General features: G+C 42.8%; 1 protein-coding gene across 1 annotated transcript in view; it reads right to left on the bottom strand.

Moving 5' to 3' along the window:
- Nucleotides 1-19,280, bottom strand: part of AP3B1 (adaptor related protein complex 3 subunit beta 1) — a 553,719-nt gene that overhangs the window by 65,899 nt on the left and 468,540 nt on the right. Inside the window, exon 24 of the mRNA XM_082265474.1 lies at nucleotides 14,132-14,216. Coding sequence (XP_082121600.1) covers nucleotides 14,132-14,216 — 85 coding nt within the window. The remainder of the gene's footprint in view (nucleotides 1-14,131; nucleotides 14,217-19,280) is intronic.

The following is a 19,280-nucleotide window of genomic DNA, read 5'->3' as shown; positions in this document are numbered from 1 at the left end:
CCCCTACATACATTGTTTGCAAATGGGGAAGGTGCCAGTTAATAGCTTTCTGTCTAGAGAAGCCAATTTCTCCCCCTCCACAACAATTTCTAAATATTACCAAACTGCGATGAACAACAGAATAACTCAAACAAGTGGATATGGTGATTCTCCATGAATTACTATTAAAGAATAATTCCAGGCATCAGCACGTTACATGCAAGCTAGACCAATATGACTAAGTATATATGACATACCTGGCTGATGCCACTAAAAGCTGGAAATCACTGAAGAAGACACCACTACTTCAGTGATCTCCACTGCTTCCGGGCCCCATAATGGCCCGATGCATTATGAATACAGGAGGTCGGTATGGAGGCTCTGTATGGGTGTCATTCAGAGAATAGAGAATAGTTTACATCCAATCTTTGAATGGATGTGACATCATCCTACCGTTCCACCTCATCCAATCTGAGAAGGTTTTGCAGGCAGTCAGGCAGATATTAGGCTCTAAGATCCTTTTAACAACAATAGCAATGTCCTTAAGTGACTGGGGTGAATGGGTGCAGCCACCTGCATTTTATTTGAGATATTTCCCTTCATGTCCTATCCTGTAGACACACTTTAATTAAGAAAATATAGAGGTGCTAATAACCATTAAATAATGTGCACCAAACAAAACCAAAGACCAGGCAAAGAAAAGAAAAACTACTAAAAAGGTGAGGTGTGCTTGAAACTCACCTGCAGAAGTACAAACAAACCAGAATAGCAGATAACTGGAAACAAACCGACTGGCCACTGAATTGAACCTTGCTTTGTGGTGTCAGAGTTTTGGGTTCCATACTCAACATACAGTTGTGCTCATAAGTTTACATACCCTGGCAGAATTTTTGATTTCTTGGCTATTTTCCTAAGAATATGAATGATAACACAAAAACTTTTCTTTCACTCATGGTTAGTGTTTGGCTGAAGCCATGTATTATCAATCAACTGTGTTTACTCTTTTTATCATTCAATAATTTTTATTGAGTTTTTACAAAACAGTAAAACAGTGAAAAAAAGAAAGTAAGCATATAAAACATTGGCACATTAGCATCAGAGAATGCAATATGAAGATACATAACATTACAATACACGAGGTCCCATAGCTGAGCCGCTTCAAAGGAGGTATGTGCAAAGTCCAGAAGACCAACTAAGCCGGAGGACAAACGGGCGAGCAGATGCCCCGCCCCCACCCCAGACACCCCAAATGGGTACAAACTGTGTCCCCCCCCTCCATTTACCAGTAGACATGGGTTGCGTATTAACAAAGTAATAAACCGGCTCAAATGACCAATAAGGCACAGACCCATGTGTGGGAACCAAAACTAAAACTCCGCAGCCCAGAGCAGAGATCATCTTTACCGCATCCAGACCCCTGAGAGAGAAAGAAAACAAAAGGGAGAAAGACTAAAAAGACAAAAAAGAAAATAATTATGTCCCGCACTGTGGTGGGCAAGGAAAAGAAAAAGAAGAAGAAAGAACACGCAATCCAGGGGTTCCATACACGGTCAAATCTATGTTGCCTATCTAAACGAATGGCAGCCAACTTTTCATTGAGCATAATCCACGCCATTTTGTGTTTCACCTGCAGGATATTGATTCCAGGCGTCTTCCAAGCACGCGCTATAGTGATTTTTGCCGCCAGGAGAACAAAAAAATATAAGGGAACGGGTATGTTTCGGAATCTCAACTGGCAAATCTGAAAACAGCACTGTCTTGGCGTCCCTACCGATTCTCTGACCCGTCGCCGAGTGTATCGGGTTAATCACTCTAATCAAGTAGCGCCGGACCTTTGGGAAGTTCCACCACACATGATACATATCCCCTTCCTGCCCACATTGTCGGAAACACAGGGGGGAAGTGCCCGGGAACAATTTAGCTAGTCTCGTCGGCACCAAGTACCACCCGGATAGCACCTTATAGTTTTCCTCAACCAAAGTGGTGTTGAGTATACCCCTGTGCACCATGGTCGACCACCTGTCCCAATCCTCTTCGTCAGTAGATTCCCCCAAGTCAGACTCCCATGCCAGCTGATAAGAAGGCTTAGTAGCCGGGTTAGTAAATAATCCATATAGTTCCGTAATTCCCCCCCCCCCCTCACCCCGGACCTCCCCATGCATCTATTCTCATACAAAGTTCTAGTCGTAATGTCAGTGTGGTCATCCTTCAGGGTCCGAAGGAAATGGGTAATCTGGAGGAGGCGATAGGACTCCCCAGGGGGCATCTTCAGTGTTTCCCTAAAATAGGTAGGAGGTCGTACCCCTTTATGGTCTATAAAATGGCCTATTCTATAAAGTCCTTTGTCAATCCACCACTGAAATTGAGGAACCTGAAGCCCTGGAAGAAAGTGAGGGTTATTAAAGAGGGGGGCTACCGGCGTGTGGGGGGACCTAAGAGGGTATATTTTACATGCCACATCCCACAGTCTCAAGGAATGGGACAGAGCAGGGCACAACACTGCCCTCCGTTCCCTGGCGGGAAACCACAGCAGAAGATCCAAAGGCACGGGCTGGCAAGCCTGCGTCTCCAAATCCACCCAGTGCGGCCTATTGAAGGTGGAAAAAACATGATATAATTGTGCTAACTGGGCCGCCCTGTAGTATCACAAGAAGTGGTGGACTCCCAGCCCCCCTTCCATTTGGATCTGTACATAGTGGAACGGGCCAGCCCCCCCCCCCTTATGCCAGATAAATTTGTAGATAAGGGCCTGGAGCTGCCGCAAGAAAGCCATCGGTAGTGGAATCGGGAGAGTCCTAAAAAATAGAGCACCCACGGAAGGACCGCTATTCTGCCCATCCAGGAGAGATCATGCGCCTGCCATTGTTTTAAATCTTGAGCCGTGGAGTCAAAAAGTGGTGTATAATTCACACCAAATAAAGAGGTGATGTCAGGTGTCAGCCGAACCCCCAGGTAGGGAAGCGTCCTCGAGCACCACTGAAAGGGGAAGGAAACCTGCAGAGCCGCCACGGTCGCGGCATCAAGGTTTATATTTAATGCATCTCACTTGAGCTGGTTAACCTTCAGACCCGATCCCCCTTCAAATCTCGATAAAAGCGCAAACAGGTTGGGCAAGGTGGTGACAGGATCCGTGACAAAGAGCAATAAATCATCGGCAAACAAGCCACACTTATGATGCTCTCCACACCATGTATGTTAGGATCAGATCTTATGGCTATCGCCAATGTTTCAATAGCTATAACAAAGAGAAGTGGCGATAGAGGGCAGCCTTGCCTAGTTCCCCTCGCAATTTTCAACGAATCCGAGACATCACCATGCCCAACCAAATTGGCTGACGGGTTAGAGTACAATGCCCCCAAAAAAAGTCGGGCCACAATTCCACCTTGAGAGAATGCGAAAAAGAAAAGTCCAGGACAAAGAATCAAAGGCCTTATGAAGGTCCAATGACAAAAGCATTCCCTGGCGGGAAGAACTCCCGTCCCAATTAGATTGCAACACAGTGGTCAAATCCACCGCTCGTCTGATCTGCCGCCTGTCACTCGGGGACAAAACCCACCTGATCAATATGGTGTTTACTCTTCTTAAATCATAATGAAAACAGAAACTACCCAAATGACCCTGATCAAAAGTTTATATACCCTGGTGATTTTGGCCTGGTAACATGCACAAGGGGTTTGAATGGCTATTAAAGGTAACCATTCTCACCTGTGATCTGTTGGCTTGCAAGTAGTGTGTGTGTATAAAAGGTCAATGAGTTTCTGGACTCCTGACAGACCCTTGCATCTTTCATCCAGTGCTGCACTGACGTTTCTGGATTCTGAGTCATGGGGAAAGCAAAAGAATTGTCAAAGATATTTAAACTGTATAAAACAGGAATGGCATATATAAAAAGATATCCAAGGAATTGAGAATGCCAATCACCAGTGTTCAAACTCTAATCAAGTGGAAAATGAGGGGTTCTGTTGAAACCAAACCACGGTCAGGTAAACCAACTAGAATTTCAGCCACAACTGCCAGAAAAATTGTTGGGGATGCAAAGAAAAACCCACAAATAATTTCAGGTGAAATACAGGACTCTCTGAAAACATGTGGTGTGGCTGTTTCAAGATGCACAATAAGTAGGCACAAGAAGATGGGCTGCATGGTCGAGTCACCAGAAGAAAGCCATTACTATGCAAATGCCACAAATTAACCTGCTTATAATACGCCAAACAGCACAGAGACAAGCCTCAAACCTTCTGACACAAAGTCATTTGGAGTGATGAGACCAAAATTTAGCTTTTTGGCTACAACCATAAACGCTAAATTTGGAGAGGAGTCAACAAGACCTATGATGAAAGGTACATCATTCCTACTGTGAAACACAGAGGTGGATCGCTGATGTTTTGGGGATGTGTGAGCTACAAAGGGCACAGGAAATGTGGTCAAAATTGATGGCAAGATGAATGCAGTATGTTATCAAAAAATACTGGAGGGAAATTTGCATTCATCAGCCCGGAAGCTGCGCATGGGACGTACTTGGACATTCCAACATGACAATGATCCTAAACACAAGGTCAAGTGGATCTGTCATTGGCTACAGCAGAATAAAGTGAAGGCTCTGGAGTGGCCATCTCAGTTTCCTGACCTCAATATCATTGAGCCACTCTGGGGAGATCTCAAAAGGTGCAGTTCAAGCAAGACAGCCCAGGAATATACGGGCACTGGAGGCTTTTTGCCAGGAAGAATGGGCAGCTTTACCATCTGAGAAGATAAAGAGCCTCATTTACAAATACCACAAAAGACTTCAAGCTGTCATTGATGTTAAAAAGGGGCAATACACGGTATTATGAAATGGGATATGATCAGGGTCATTTGTGTAGTGTCTGTTGTCATTATGATTATAAAAAGAGTAAACACAGTTGATTGATAATAAATGCCTTCAGTCAAACACTAACCATGAGTGAAAGAAAAGTTTTTGTGTTATTTATATTCTCTAAAAAAATTGGCCAAGAAATCAAGTTCTGCCAGGGTATATAAACTTAGGAGCACAACTGTATATGTCACAGGTGGATTGTAGCTAGACCGTAGCTTGTAGCTGTGGCTAGGTAGCATACCTTCCTCAGAGCAACAAATGTGCAAACGTTTAATTCCCTTAAATACATCTTATGCCCTACCCTTCATTCCAACCTCACAGATGGCAACAATATAGAACAGACATAAAATCAACATACCACTACAGGACACATGTAAATACAGAGGACTGCAGATCCAGGAAATGTAGTCAGTGGAGACATCAAAACAATGGGTGGCACAATGGAGGGCAGGTAATATGCATCATGAAATTACAAGCCCACCTCCATTGCCCCATAAAAAAATATTCTACATATATATATATATATATATATATATATATATATATATATATATATATATATATACACACACACACACATACAAACACACACACACACACAGAGCAGAGAAATCTATACATACATACACACACACACACAGTATAGTATACACATATAGACACAAACTCACAAAATATAGGTTTAGAAAAGGTCGGCTGCAGCAGTGTCATTGAGATAACATTGCCACAGATTGCTAAAACTAATATACGGGCAATATTTGAAGGAAATCTATTTATAGCACTGTTGGCTGTTCAGTAATATTGATCCTTTGTGTTAGTATAATAGGAAAATAATAAACAATTACTTTGGAATGGTAGAATAAGTAATCATTTTTTTTTATCTGATATTGCAAACCTCCCCAAACATAAAGGTGATGATCTGCATAAAATCAATTTGTTATGGTACAGTGCTCCTATTTATTACAGTAAGAATCCTTTATTCAAAACAGGAAAAGTCAAATTGTCCCATCAATAAGCTGTTTAACATTGCCTCTAATTTCTAAATTAGATTTACAATTATGCAGATGAACCCATTTATTTAGCAGCAGCGAGGCCTCTTATCTTAAAATATTAAAAACTGTGTGTGCGTGTGTAAATACAGTATCACACAAAAGTGAGTACACCCCTCACATTTTTGTAAATATTTTATTATATCTTTTCATGTGACAACACTGAAGAGATGACACTTTGCTACAATGTAAAGTAGTGAGTGTGCAGCTTGTATAACAGTGTAAATTTGCTGTCCCCTCAAAATAACTCAACACACAGTCATTTATGTCTAAACCACTGGCAACATAAGTGAGTACACCCCCAAGTGACAATGTCCAAATTGGGCCCAATTAACCATTTTCTCTCCCCAGTGTCATTTGACTTAGTGTTATAAAGTCTAAGGTGTGAATGGGGAGCAGGGGTGTTACATTTGGTATTAAATCGCTCTCACCCTCTTATACTCTGGTAGTTCCAACATGGCACCTCATGACAAAGAACTCTCAGAGGATCGGAAAAAAAGAATTGTTGCCCTACATAAAGATTACCTAGGCTAGAAGAAGATTGCCAAAAAAAAAAAAAAACTGAGCTGCAGCACAGTGGCCAAGACCATACAGCAGTTAAACAGGACAGGTTCCACTCAGAACAGGCCTCACCATGGTTGATCAAAGAAGTTGAGTGCACATGCTTAGCATCATATCCAGAGGTTGCCTTTGGGAAATAGACGAATGAGTTCTGCCAGCATTGCTGCAGAGGTTGAAGGGGTAGGGGGACAGCCTGTCAGTGCTCAGAGCATATGCTGCACACTGCATCAAATTGGTCTGCATGGCTGTCGTCCCAGAATGAAGCCTCTTCTAAAGACGATGCACAAGAAAGCCTGCAAACAGTTTGCTGAAGACAAGCAGACTAAGGACATGGATTACTAGAGCCATGTTCTGGGGTCTGATAAGACCAAGATAAAACTATTTGGTTCAGATGATGTCAAGCGTGTGTGGCAGCAATCAGGTGAGGAGTACAAAGACAAGTGTGTCTTGCCTATAGTCAAGCAAGGTGGTGGGAGCATCATTGTCTGGGGCTGCATGAGTGCTGCTGGCACTGGGGAGCTACAGTTCACTAGGGGAACCATGAATGCCAACATGTACTGTGGCATACTGAACAGAGCTTGATACCCCTCCCTGGGCCGCAGGGCAGTACTCCAACAAAATAATGACCCCAAACACACCTCCAAGACGACCACTGCCTCGCTAAAGAAGATGAGGGTAAAGATGATGGACTGGCCAAGCATGTCTCCAGATCTAAACCCTATTGAGCATCTGTGGGGCATCATCAAACGAAAGGTGGAAGAGCGCAAGGTCTCTAACATCCACCAGCTCTGTGATGTCGTCATGGAGAAGTGGAAGAGGACTCCAGTGGCAACCTGTGAAGCTCTGGTGAACTTCATGCCCAAGAGGGTTAAGGCAGTGCTGGAAAATAATGGTGGCCACACAAAATATTGACACTTTAGGCCCAGTTTGGACATCACTTAGGGGTGTACTCACTTTTGCTGCCAGTGGTTTAGACATTAATGGCTGTGTGTTGAGTTTTCTTTTTTGAGGGGACAGCAAATTTACACTGTTATACAAGCTGTACACTCACTACTTTACATTGTAGCAAAGTGTCATTTCTTCAGTGATGTCACATGAAAAGATATAGTAAAATATTTACAAAAGTGTGAGGGGTGCATTTACTTGTGAGATACTGTATATATACACACACACACACACACACACACACACACAAATACACACATACACACTATATTGTCAAAAGTATTAGGGCGCCTACCTTTACACGCACATGAACGTTAATGGCGTCTTAGTTGGTAGGGTTCAATTTTTAGTTGGCCCACCCTTTGCAGCTATTACAGCTTCAACTCTTCTGGGAAGGCTGTCCACAAGGTTTAGGAGTGTGTCTATAGGAATGTTTGACTATTCCTCCAGAAGTGCATTTGTGAGGTCAGGCATTTGTGGAAGAATAGTCAACTGAATCAGGCTGTAACATAACATAATAAAAAAATAAAAAAGTGAAGGGAGTCCGAATACTTGAGTTGGCTCATCCTTGTGGGTTGTGAGGACAAGCACTGATGTTGGACAAGAAGGTCTGACTCAAAGATGTTATATCGAGTTGAGGTCAGGACTCTGTGCAGGCCAGTCAAGTTCCTCCACTCTAAATTCTATATGGACCTTGATTTTTTTCACTGGTGCATATTCATGTTGGAACAGGAAGGGGCTATCCCCAAACTGTTCCCACAAAGTTAGGAGAATGAAATTGTCCAAAATGTCTTGGTATGCTGGTGCCTTAAGAGTTAGCTTAACTGGAACTAAGAGGCCAAGCCCAAGCCCTGAAAAACAACCCCACACCATAATCCGCCCTCCACCAAATGATTTGGACAAGGGCACAAAGCAAGGGTAAGAAAGACATGGATGAGCGAGTTTGGGCTGGAGGAGCTTGACTGGCATGCACAGAGTCCTGACCTCAACCTGATAGAACACCTTTGAGATGAATCAGAGCAGGGACTGCAAGCCAGGCCCTTATGTCCAACACCAGTGCCTGACCTTACAAATGCAATTCTGGAAGAATGGTCTAACATTCCCACAGACACACTCCTAAACCTTGTGAACAGCCTTCCTAGAAGAGTTGAAGCTGTAATAGCTGCAAAGGGTGGGCCAACTCAATATCGAACCCTACGGACTAAGACTGGGATACCACTAAAGTTTATGTGCGTGTAAAGGCAGGAGTCCCAATACTTTTGACAATATTGTGTTTAAATGATATATACCGTATTTTCCGGCGTATAAGACGACTGGGCGTATAAGACGACCCCCCTATTACATGATCTACCGGTAATACTTATACTTAGGTTACCTTGGAGATATTATACTCTGCGTATAAGACGACCTCCCATTTTTGGGGGATTTTTTTGAGGTTCAAAAGTAGTCCTATACGCCAGAAAATACAGTATATATATATATATATATATATATATATAAACAAACACACACAATCACCGGCCACTTTATGGAGGTACACCTTGCTAGTACCAGGTTGGACGTCCTATTGCCATAAGAACTGCCCTAATTCTTCATGTAATAGATTCAACAAGGTGTTGGAAACATTCCTCAGATTTTGGTTCATATTGACATGAGAACATCAATCAGTTGCTGCAGATTTGTCAGCTTCACATCCATGATGTAACTCTCCCATTCCACAACATCCCAAAGGTGCTCTATTGGATTGAGATCTGGTAACTGTGGAGGCCATTGGAGTACAGTGAACTCATTGTCATGTTCAAGAAACAAGTTTGAGATGATTTGAGCTTTGTGACATTGTGCATTATCATGCTGGAAGTTGTCAGATAATGGGTACACTGTAGTCAAAGGGATGAACATGGTCAGCAGCAATACTCAGGTAGGCTGTGGTGTTTAAACAATGATCAGTTGGTACTAAGGGACCCAAGGTGTGCCAAGAAAATTTCCTCCTGTCAGGGCTAGGCTCACAACAGCTCTACTCTCTGTGCTCAGGCTGTTAAGCTGTCGGATAATTGTCAGCACTCATTGTTTTCCTTAGTGGCTCACCTGGTTCTCATTATCTGCCCGTCAGTTCCACCTACAGCCAGTACCTTCTGGCTATTTAGGCTGCTTTGTTCATTCCTTTCTGGCCTTCACCTGGTCAACTTCCTGCGAAAGACTTTGTCCGGCTGACGTCCCTTCAGTTTCCTGATCCTGCACCTCTGCCTCCGACTATGCTGATTTCTGGTTTCCTGATCACTGGCTCATCTGACTTCTCGTTTTGGCTCCCAACCCCTGGCTTAGGTTTTGACTACATTTACTGTTCTGTACCATTTTTTACCATTACATTAAAGTGTGATTTTTACTGCATTTTCTGTCTCTGTCTAATTCATGGTTCCTGGCAGTAGGCGAAGACCATGAATTCAGAAGATTCAGGCAATCCACCAAGTGGTAATATTTTTTCCAGATTGAATGAGCAGGATCAGTTTGTCATAGTGTTACAGATGCTTCTGATTTGCACTGGTCACCTGCATCCTCCTACTGTGGCTGTTTCCAGTACAACCAGTGTTGCAGGCCCTCCTTGCGTCTGCTCCAGTCTCTGTGCAGGCACCCGCCTCAAATATTACCTCTGTAAGAGGTATGTCTGCCCCACTTCCCCAGCAGTTTGGGGGCGATTCAGTTCAATGCAGAGGGTTTCTCAAGTAGGTAGTTTCAGCTCTTGTACTGCACATCCCGATCCTTACCCTAGATTCTTGAGGTTGATGCATCTAAGACTGGAGTAGGCACCCTTCTGTCTCAACGTCCTCAGAACGCTATGCATCTTTGTGGCTACTTTTCCAAGAATGTGTTTCCCTGCAGAATGCAGTTACAAGATTGGGGACAGAGAATTGCTAGCTATAATTTTAGCTCTAAAAGAATGGAGGCATCTCCTCGAGGGTACCACTGTGCCGGTCCTAATTTTGACTGACCATAGGAATCTAACATTCTTGTCAGAGGCTAAACACTTATCTCCCAGAAGGGCACAATGGGCTTGTTTTCTGTCAAGCTTCAAATACATAGTCTCATTCTTACCCGGTACTAAGAATGTAAGGGCTAAAGCATTGTCATGACAGTTTTCCTCCTCCTCCAAGATGGAGTCAGTTCCTACACCTGTGATACATCCAGATCGCATTCTAGCCAATATTTGCACTAGTCTCACTTCACCTTTGGGTGACAGAATTCTTGCTGCTCAGATACGTTCTTCTGAAAACCTCGTCACCACTGCTTTGTCCCTGAGAATCTCCTCACTGCTTTGCTGCAGACATACCATTCTCCCAAGGCATCTGGTCACCCTGGGAAGAAACAGCTCATCTGGTCTAGTTCTCAACAATTCTGGTGGCCTAGTCTCTGCACTAATATAACCACCTTCGTAGCCGTTTGTTCTGTGTGTCCTCAGAGTAAGCCACCACAACACCTTCCAGAGGGCCTCCTACAACCCATACTTAACAAAGAGAGGCCTTGGACCCACTTGTCTATGGATTTTATTGTGGAGTTACCTAGCTCCCAGGCCAACACAGTTATTCTTATGGTGGTTGACCAGTTCTCGAAGATGTCTCGTATTCCACTTAAGAAATTGCCTACATCCAAAGAACTGGCATCCATTTTTGCTTGGGAGATCTTTTGGTTACATGGGCTAGCCACAGTTATCTCAGACAGGGGTACCCAGTTTATGTCCAGGTTTTGGCTAGACTTTTGTGCACAGTTGGGAATTCAGCTTTCCTTCTCCTCGGTGAATCACCCACAGCCCAATGGGCCTGCAGAACGCGCCAACCAAGCCTTGGAGCAGTTCCTACATTGCTAGATTTCTGACCACCATAACAACTGGTTTGACGTCTTACCTTGGGTGGAGTATGCTCACAATAATGCCATCAATGCCACTTCCTGATTGTCTCCGTTTATGGTGAATTATGGGTTTCAGCCATCCATGTTGCCTGACACATTTGTTCCTCAAAGAATTCATGCGTTAGAGGAGCATCTCTGTGATCTCCGTTTCACTTGGGTGCAGGTCCAAGGGTCCTTGTGACGTGCCAGCAATTGGTACAGACTCCATGCTGACTGCCGACGCTTACCTGCGCCTTCCTACCAGATTGGGGAAAGGTTCTGGCTGTCATCTTGTAACCTTCGACTCTGTGTTCCCTCACTGAAACTGGTACCGCGGTATATTGGGCCTTTCCATATTCTCCTTAGGATCAACCCAGTGGATGACATTACACCTTCCTTCTAACGTGTATTTTGAATGTATTTCATGTTTCATTATGAAAACCTTTGGCGTGCAGCTGCTTTACCACCTCGGTACCACGTTCTCACCTGGTTCAGATTGAGAACCATGAGAAGTATGAGATACAATCGTTGACTCTCGTAGGTTTCGTGGGTGCATAAAGTACCTTGTTCATTGGAGAGGGTACGGCTCGGAGGAATGCTCTTGGGTCTCATCGGACATGCATGCTCTTGTCCTCTGTGCTTTTCATAGACATTTTCCCCTCAAACTTGGTGCCCCCCCAAGGGGGAGGGGTCATTGAGGAAGGGGTACTGTCAGGGCTGGGCTTGCAGCAGCTCTCTTCTCTATGCTCAGGCTGCTCAGCTGTTGGATAATTGTCAGCACTCATTATTTGACTACATTTACGGTTCTGTACCATTACATTAAAAGGTGTAATTTTTACTGCATTTTCGGTCTTAGTCTGATTCATGGTTCCTGACACCACCACACCATCACACTACCACCAGCCTGAACCGTTGATATAAGGCAGGATGGATCCATGATTTTGTTTGGTTTATGCCAAATTCTGACCCTACCATCTGAATGGCACAGCTGAAATCGAGACTTATCAGACCAGGCAACGTTTTTCCAATCTTCTACTGTCCAATTTTGGTGAGCTTCTGCAAATTTTAGCCTGTTTTCTGTTCTTAGCTGACAGGAGTGGCAGCCGGTGTGGTCTTCTGCTGCTTTAAGGTTCGATGTGTATTCAGAGATGGTATTCTGCATACCTTAGTTGTAACGAGTGGTTGAGTTACTGTTGCCTATCATCTCAAACCAGTCTGCCTATTTTCCTCTGACATCAACCAGGCATTTTTATCCACACAGCTGCTGCTCAGTGGATCTTTTGTCTTTTTTGGACCATTCTCCGTAAAACCCTAGAGATGGTTGTGCATGAAAATCCCAGTAGATCAGCAGGTTTTTCAAATACTCAGACCAGCCACTCCGGCACAAACCATGTCACGTTCAAAGTCACCCAAAATCCTCTTTTTCCCATTCAGATGCTCGGTTTGAACTTCAGCAAGTCGTCTACACCACGTCTATATGCCAAAATGCATTGAGTTGCTGCCATGTGATTGGCTGATAAGCAATTTGGGTTACCAAGCAATTGAACAGGTGTACCTAATAAAGTGGCTGGTGAGTGTATGTATATATCATTTGTATATATAATTTTTAACAAAAGTTTTAAAGAAGTTTATGTTCAATTTTAGCCATGCAAAATATTTGTGTACAGATATATATATATATATATATATATATATATATATATATATATATATATATAAAAAATGAATACTTTAAAAACATAGCAAATATTCCCTTTTACCATGATAACGGAGACTGAGATGGTTTTTGTGTTCTGGTATCCTTTGCCATTAAAGTGGAACTAAACATTTGGATATAGTAAGAGGGTTATAACCCGTGCCTGTTGTTTTTTTTTCGCCATGTGTGTCTCAGTGGGGGGGGGGGGGGGGGGGGTTACTCTCCTTTACTTCCTGTTCTAGAGCAAAAATAGGAAGAAGAAATTCTTCACCAGGGGCACTAGAACTAGTGTCCCCATTGGAAGATTTGCCACCTCTTCCTGTCCTGGTGACAACCCAAAATGTTGGGTTTTCCCTTACTTTTACTCTTGTTGATAACAATAAACATTATAGAGAGGGTAATCTCCCTAACAAGGGCATAGACAGGAGGAACAGACATAATTTAAACCGGACAGGTGTCTAATCCTACTTTGCTCTATCCAAAGCAAAAAAAACAAGTTTTGGTTTAAGTTGCCCTTTAAAGTACACCACAAGCCATTAAACTGCTCAAGAGCACTGATTCAAATGAAAATCATCAATGTCCTACACATCAGCAGTTCAGATTGAACACATTCAACAGAAAACAACACCCACTCCACCTGTCAATTACACTGCTCAGGCAATTCACTTGAACAGTACTGAAATAACTTCAGTTGATATATGATTAGAATAAAATCCCAACCTGCAGAAATTGGATCCATTATACAGAAACCAACTACTCAAAGTCTGTAAAATTGTAAATGCAAAAATGTTTTGTGCCACACCCTAACATATTTGACAACATATTTGAATGTGTGCTATGGTGTGAATGCACCCCCATTACCAGTCTATATTAGTATATTTACACTGGACCAAGGGGGTGGGGTTACTGGTAGAGCATAGCCTGTTTGATTGATCTATGCATTCAAAGTGAGGAAACTGGCATCACAATAAAATCACCAAGACATGGGATACAAATATCTGTAGCAGTAAAGCAACACTATCTGACTTAAGTATGAAAGCAAGACTGAGGTAATGATAAATGCAATAAATGAACACCACAATCAGGAAACCAATTGTTTTTTTCCTTCATTAGCATATGGAGCAGAACTATACATACAACATGTCTATTTACAGTAATGTAACGTACCACAACTGGAAGCTGGCAGTCTGAGTGGAATCACAAAAGTCAATACCCATTGAGACAGTAATGGATCCCTCTGGCTCCAGAGAATCTGCAAAATAAAATGTTTTCCCCAGGTAAAAAGAAAATCAAATAACAAACACCAGTCAGCATGCACATACAATAAAAATGCTTGGCTTATCACATTACTGGCTGGGGAAGCTGCTACACATGAGACCAGGCTTTTCTGTAAGGAAAAAAACAAGCATAAATAGGCGTTTCCATTTGGCAAACAACAGTCCCTGTTTTTCCAAATAAGACCTGTATGTCTCAGTAAAATTGGATTGTGGCTAATGTTAGATTTGTTTATTCTTTAAAGTGATACAATACTGCAGTTAATGATCAAGTACAATTTTATTTTAATTTGTTATTCCTTTATTGACTTTAAAGTGGCATAATTATACAAAAAAAAGCCTATTGTGCATACCCAGGCTTAAAAAAAGGCAATTAAGACAACCACAACCAAAAACAAAATTGGTATGGCAACCAATGCCCTACAACCTATAAATGTATTCACTTGAAGGCTCAATAAGTAACATACTTTACGAAACAGTCCCACAGCGCACCAAAGTATTCCCTGACCATTACCAAGGAGTTAAAACCTCTAAAAGGGACACAGCGACAGAAGCCACAGTCTCCTTAGATTCGGTCCAAATTTCCCAGACCTTAGATAATTTGGTTGGGCATCCTCTAGACTCAGGTAAATTTAACTATGGATTTCCAGAAATCTAGTGTGGGGGCCTGAGGGGCTGTCCAGTTAAGGAGGATAGTCTTATGTGCGTAGAACAGTAACAATCCTAGCAGAGTTCTCAAAGCCCTAGATGTGGCCAGCAAATGGACCAAGACCTAGTATACAGACATCTATCGATAGGGGCATAGAAACAGTCGTGACTGACCGAATACAAGTAGAGATCAATGCCCTAAAAGGCCTAATGATCAGGCATTCCCAAAATACATGAAAAAGGTGTCTGGATCTACCGAACAACGCCAACAACTACATGGGTGTGAGGGGAAGATCCTGTGCAGCTCCTGAGGGGTAAAATATACTTTATGGAGGATTTTAAATTGAATTAAATCGATCCCTGGTAGAGACCAATTGTTACATGCAATATTCCTAAATGTCCTCCCAGTCCTATGAATCTAGCTTGGGGACCTACCCGCGCCAGCATGACAAAAGCTCATCAAGGCCTTCATGTATAGTAGGTTGAAGGGCTTTGTATATGGTAGAAAGGGGTTTCACCAGGGAGTCATCTCGCAGTAGAGACTCAATCCCTAAAACTGTAAAGGAGATAGGTCGAGAAGTAAATTGCACATGAAAAGCACGGTGCAACTAAAGGTATCGGAACAGATAAGAGTTAAGGAGAGAAAATTGTGATTTTAAGGAATCAAAGGTTTGAAGGGTACCACCTCTATATAATAAATTACGCAACGCCTATCTTCTGGGTGCTGGTCGTTCTCTCTCCCATCAGCCACCTCCGCTGTGCCTTCTAGGTACCAGTTCTTTCCCTCTCTACCTCCTCCACCGCTATCAGTGCACAGCCAATAGCAGGAGGCAGCACAGTTCAGGACGGAGGCGCTGGAAAAATTAACTTTTCAGGTTAACCCATAGGTAAATTGTTGCTAGGTCACAGGGCCTCCTAAGTAACCAATCACTAGCTTGTTAATATGAAAAGTCACTGCCAGCTCCTGCCCTCTGTGCAGAACTGTGCTATCTCCTGCCCTCCGCTGTGTACACAGGTAGGATATCGCTGCCATAGAGGAAAGGGAGGGCAGAGGTCCGTGTGTGTGTGTGTGGGGGGGGGGGGAGAAGATGAAGGGAAGGGGGCACAGGACACTGCTATGGGCAGGGCTACTCCCACAGCAGTGCCCTCTACTGCCAGTCACATCACAGCCCCCCCAGAATCCCGGATTCTGCGTGCAACACACTCCTGAACACTGTATTCTAAACGCACTCCTAATCCCTGCTATTTATTTTTGTTATGAGTAAAAAAAAATTAAGAAAAAAAAAGTCGGTTTCACTGTCTTTTTTTGGGGGGGGTGGGGGTGGTAGGACCTTTGATATGGTCAGCGAAAAACAAACAGAAGGGGTCTGTTCTTTGCTGTGTAGGCCTATCAGATCAGAGGTGGTCAGATGCAAGAGATCAGGAAAGAAAGGACGCTCAATGAAGCCATTTAGTTGTAGCCCATGTCCTGGAAATAAGCTGGGAAGTTGGAATGTAAGCATTGGGAGTATCTCAGCCAGGTTTTGTGTGACAAAAAAAAAAAGCCCACGGGTATGACATTTAATCTAAACAATTTTTTTTACAAAGTGCACAGTGTATTTTAAATGATTGGGGCTTCTGTTCAGCATAGGCCAGGTTATGTAAAAGGTAAAATTAGCTTTTAAAGAGTTAAAAGACTAATTAAGGTTATAATGATCATTTAGAAAAAATATGACTTCCCTGTAAGAGCTGCTGGTTCAAAAAAAAAAAAAGCCCAGGCTGAGCCATTGGTCTATGAAGGTGACCTAACAGCAGGCAGGGAGAAATGCTTCACACCTAATGAACATACATGAAATTAACCAGGCTACTTCTGTATGGGTACTACATAGAATTTGCATATTGTGCTATATAAACCAAATGTACATCATCCCAGTATAAAAAGTATATCTTGAATTTTTTATATATAAAAGCTTGCACTGCCAATAAAATGACATCACTTTCAGCTAAAGGAGTATGAGCAGTTATACACTTAAAAGAAAACACTGAAACTGCTAAAATAAGGAAGCCCAATTTATTTTCTTAAAGCGGTTGTAAACCCTAAAAAATAAATAAAAATAAAAAAAAAACCTGCAAGACAAAGGCATAATGAGCTAGTATGCATCGCATACTAGCCCATTATGTGTAACTTACCTTAGAACGAAGCCCCGACACGGACCCCCAGACATCGCTGCGGGCGCTGCCATGATCCCTCGCCGTCTCTTCCGGGCTCGGCGGCTCCGGCACGGTGATTGGCCGGAAGAGACGGCTCCGGCGCGATGATTGGCCGGAGCCGCGATGACGTCACTCACGCGCATGCGCGCGGGAGTGATTTCCCGGCAAACTAATTGAAGGTCCCCCCGGACCTTCAGAGCGCTCGCGCGAGCGGCTGCATGCACTGTAAATATCTCCTAAACCATGCCGGTTTAGGAGATATTATTTGTACCTACAGGTAAGCCTTATTATAGGCTTACCTGTAGGTAAAAGTGACAAAAAGCGGGATACTACCGCTTTAATAAACAATCAAGGTTAAAAAAAAAAAAACACTTTTCCTGCAATACTTTCCTTCAGTCTAACAATGTCCCCTGCAGAAAGTCCACTTGTACACTATAATGCACTCCTTTACCAGGTAGTAATAGATGGTTGGCATCCGTTAGCCCACTTTCTGTGAGCCCAGGCTGTCATGGAACCCCCTTGTAGGGGTGCATTAACACAACAGGTTGGGCTCAGGGTACTAGTGTACTGACCAACAATCACACGTGAGTATAAAAGTAGGAGTAAGAACTGCCACTACCGAAGAGGAGGAAGGACCCATAACTTTAGGTGACTGGCTACAAGATGCTTGAATAAAAGGTATGTATACTTGATCACCAGGCAAGGCCTAGCTAAATCTTAACAGCAACAAATCTGGCACTATTGCATTTAGGTTCCGGGATCCTGCTCCCTCTATTAGATTGCAGCAAGAGGAGTTGCACCTATGGCAGGGAAAGGCAGTCAGGTTTTTCAGCAGCTAGATCTGGTCACTTAAGTCAACAAAAACAACAGATGCCCGTAAACATAAGGTGACTTAAGGAAAAACTGGCACAAAAACACATTATTTTGGGTTATATTAATATATTGTGTATAAACACCTGGAACCCACCTAATCCCAGAAGAGCAGTGACCAAAATTTTTGAATGAATCCCCCTACCCACTCATAATTGTTTTACACACTAATAGGTCAATGCGGATGTTTTTATAGTCTAGATTTTAAAATATACAAGTTTCTGGCGTCTCTGTTATCACTTTGTGAGGTGATTGATACATAGCTATAATTTAGACTATTATTGTCAAGTTCTATAAATGTTGGCAATATCTTTAAATTAGGACGTTATGGTGCTATTGTAAAATGTTAATCTCTCTGTACGACCTTTTGCTACTCTCTAATAAAACTTTGTAAATGAAAAAAAATCTTTATTTTGTAGAAAAAACAATGATGAAAATTAGAGAACCGCAATGACTGTAGCACAGAGAACGATTACAACTAAAATTTCTGAAGCTTACAACAAATCAACAAGTAGGAGGTGTACAGGCCCTTGCTTTGAATTGACTTCAGCACATCTGCGACCACAGGTCATCACTAGTCTCTAACACATGTCTGGTGTGATTTTATTTCACTCTTCAAGTCTCTTCCACAGTTCAGTGACTGTAGTAGGTTTCTTGGCAATAACTTTGTCGCCAAAGATTTTCCAGAGGTTTTCTATTGGGTTTAGATCAGGACTCTGGGCTGGCCATTTCATTATTTCAATGTTTTCAGCTTCAAGGAACTGCTTTACCAGTTTTTCTGTGTGATAGGGGGCATTGTCATGCATGAAAATTGCTTGTTGATTAGGTGATGAATGCAGGGGAGGAACCGTTGTTGTCGAAGAAGGTTCTGACAAGCATTTGCATTCACTCTACCATATAGCTGTATAAGAGGTCCAACTCCTGCTGCAGAAAACATCCCCCAAACAACAACGCTTTCCTCTCCACCTTTCATTGATTTCTTTACACACTTTGGGTTCAGTCTTTCCCCAGTTTGATGACGAACGTAATGTTTCCTGCCAGACCCAAATAAATTAAACTTACTTTCACCACTAGAGCGAACTTTGGAACAATTCTTCTCTGTCCACACAAAATGTTTCTCAGCAATGGTTAGTCTAGCCTTTTGATTCTGCTAATGAGAGGTTTGGTCACTGCAAAGTGGGCTTTCAGTTAAAATTCTCCTAAACGTTGAGATACTATATGACGAGACAGATCCTTATACTGTTCAGCACTGAAATGGCGGGCAATCACAGATGCAGTGGGAAATAGATTGCCCATTGAGATTCTCAGCATTATTCTGTCCTCTCTTGCATTTG

Source organism: Pelophylax lessonae, assembly GCF_965119305.1.
Source record: "Pelophylax lessonae genome assembly, chromosome: 1".
Taxonomy (NCBI): domain Eukaryota; kingdom Metazoa; phylum Chordata; class Amphibia; order Anura; family Ranidae; genus Pelophylax; species Pelophylax lessonae.
The sequence above is the reverse complement of the archived record's forward strand: the minus strand, read 5'-3'. Positions and strand labels throughout refer to the sequence as shown.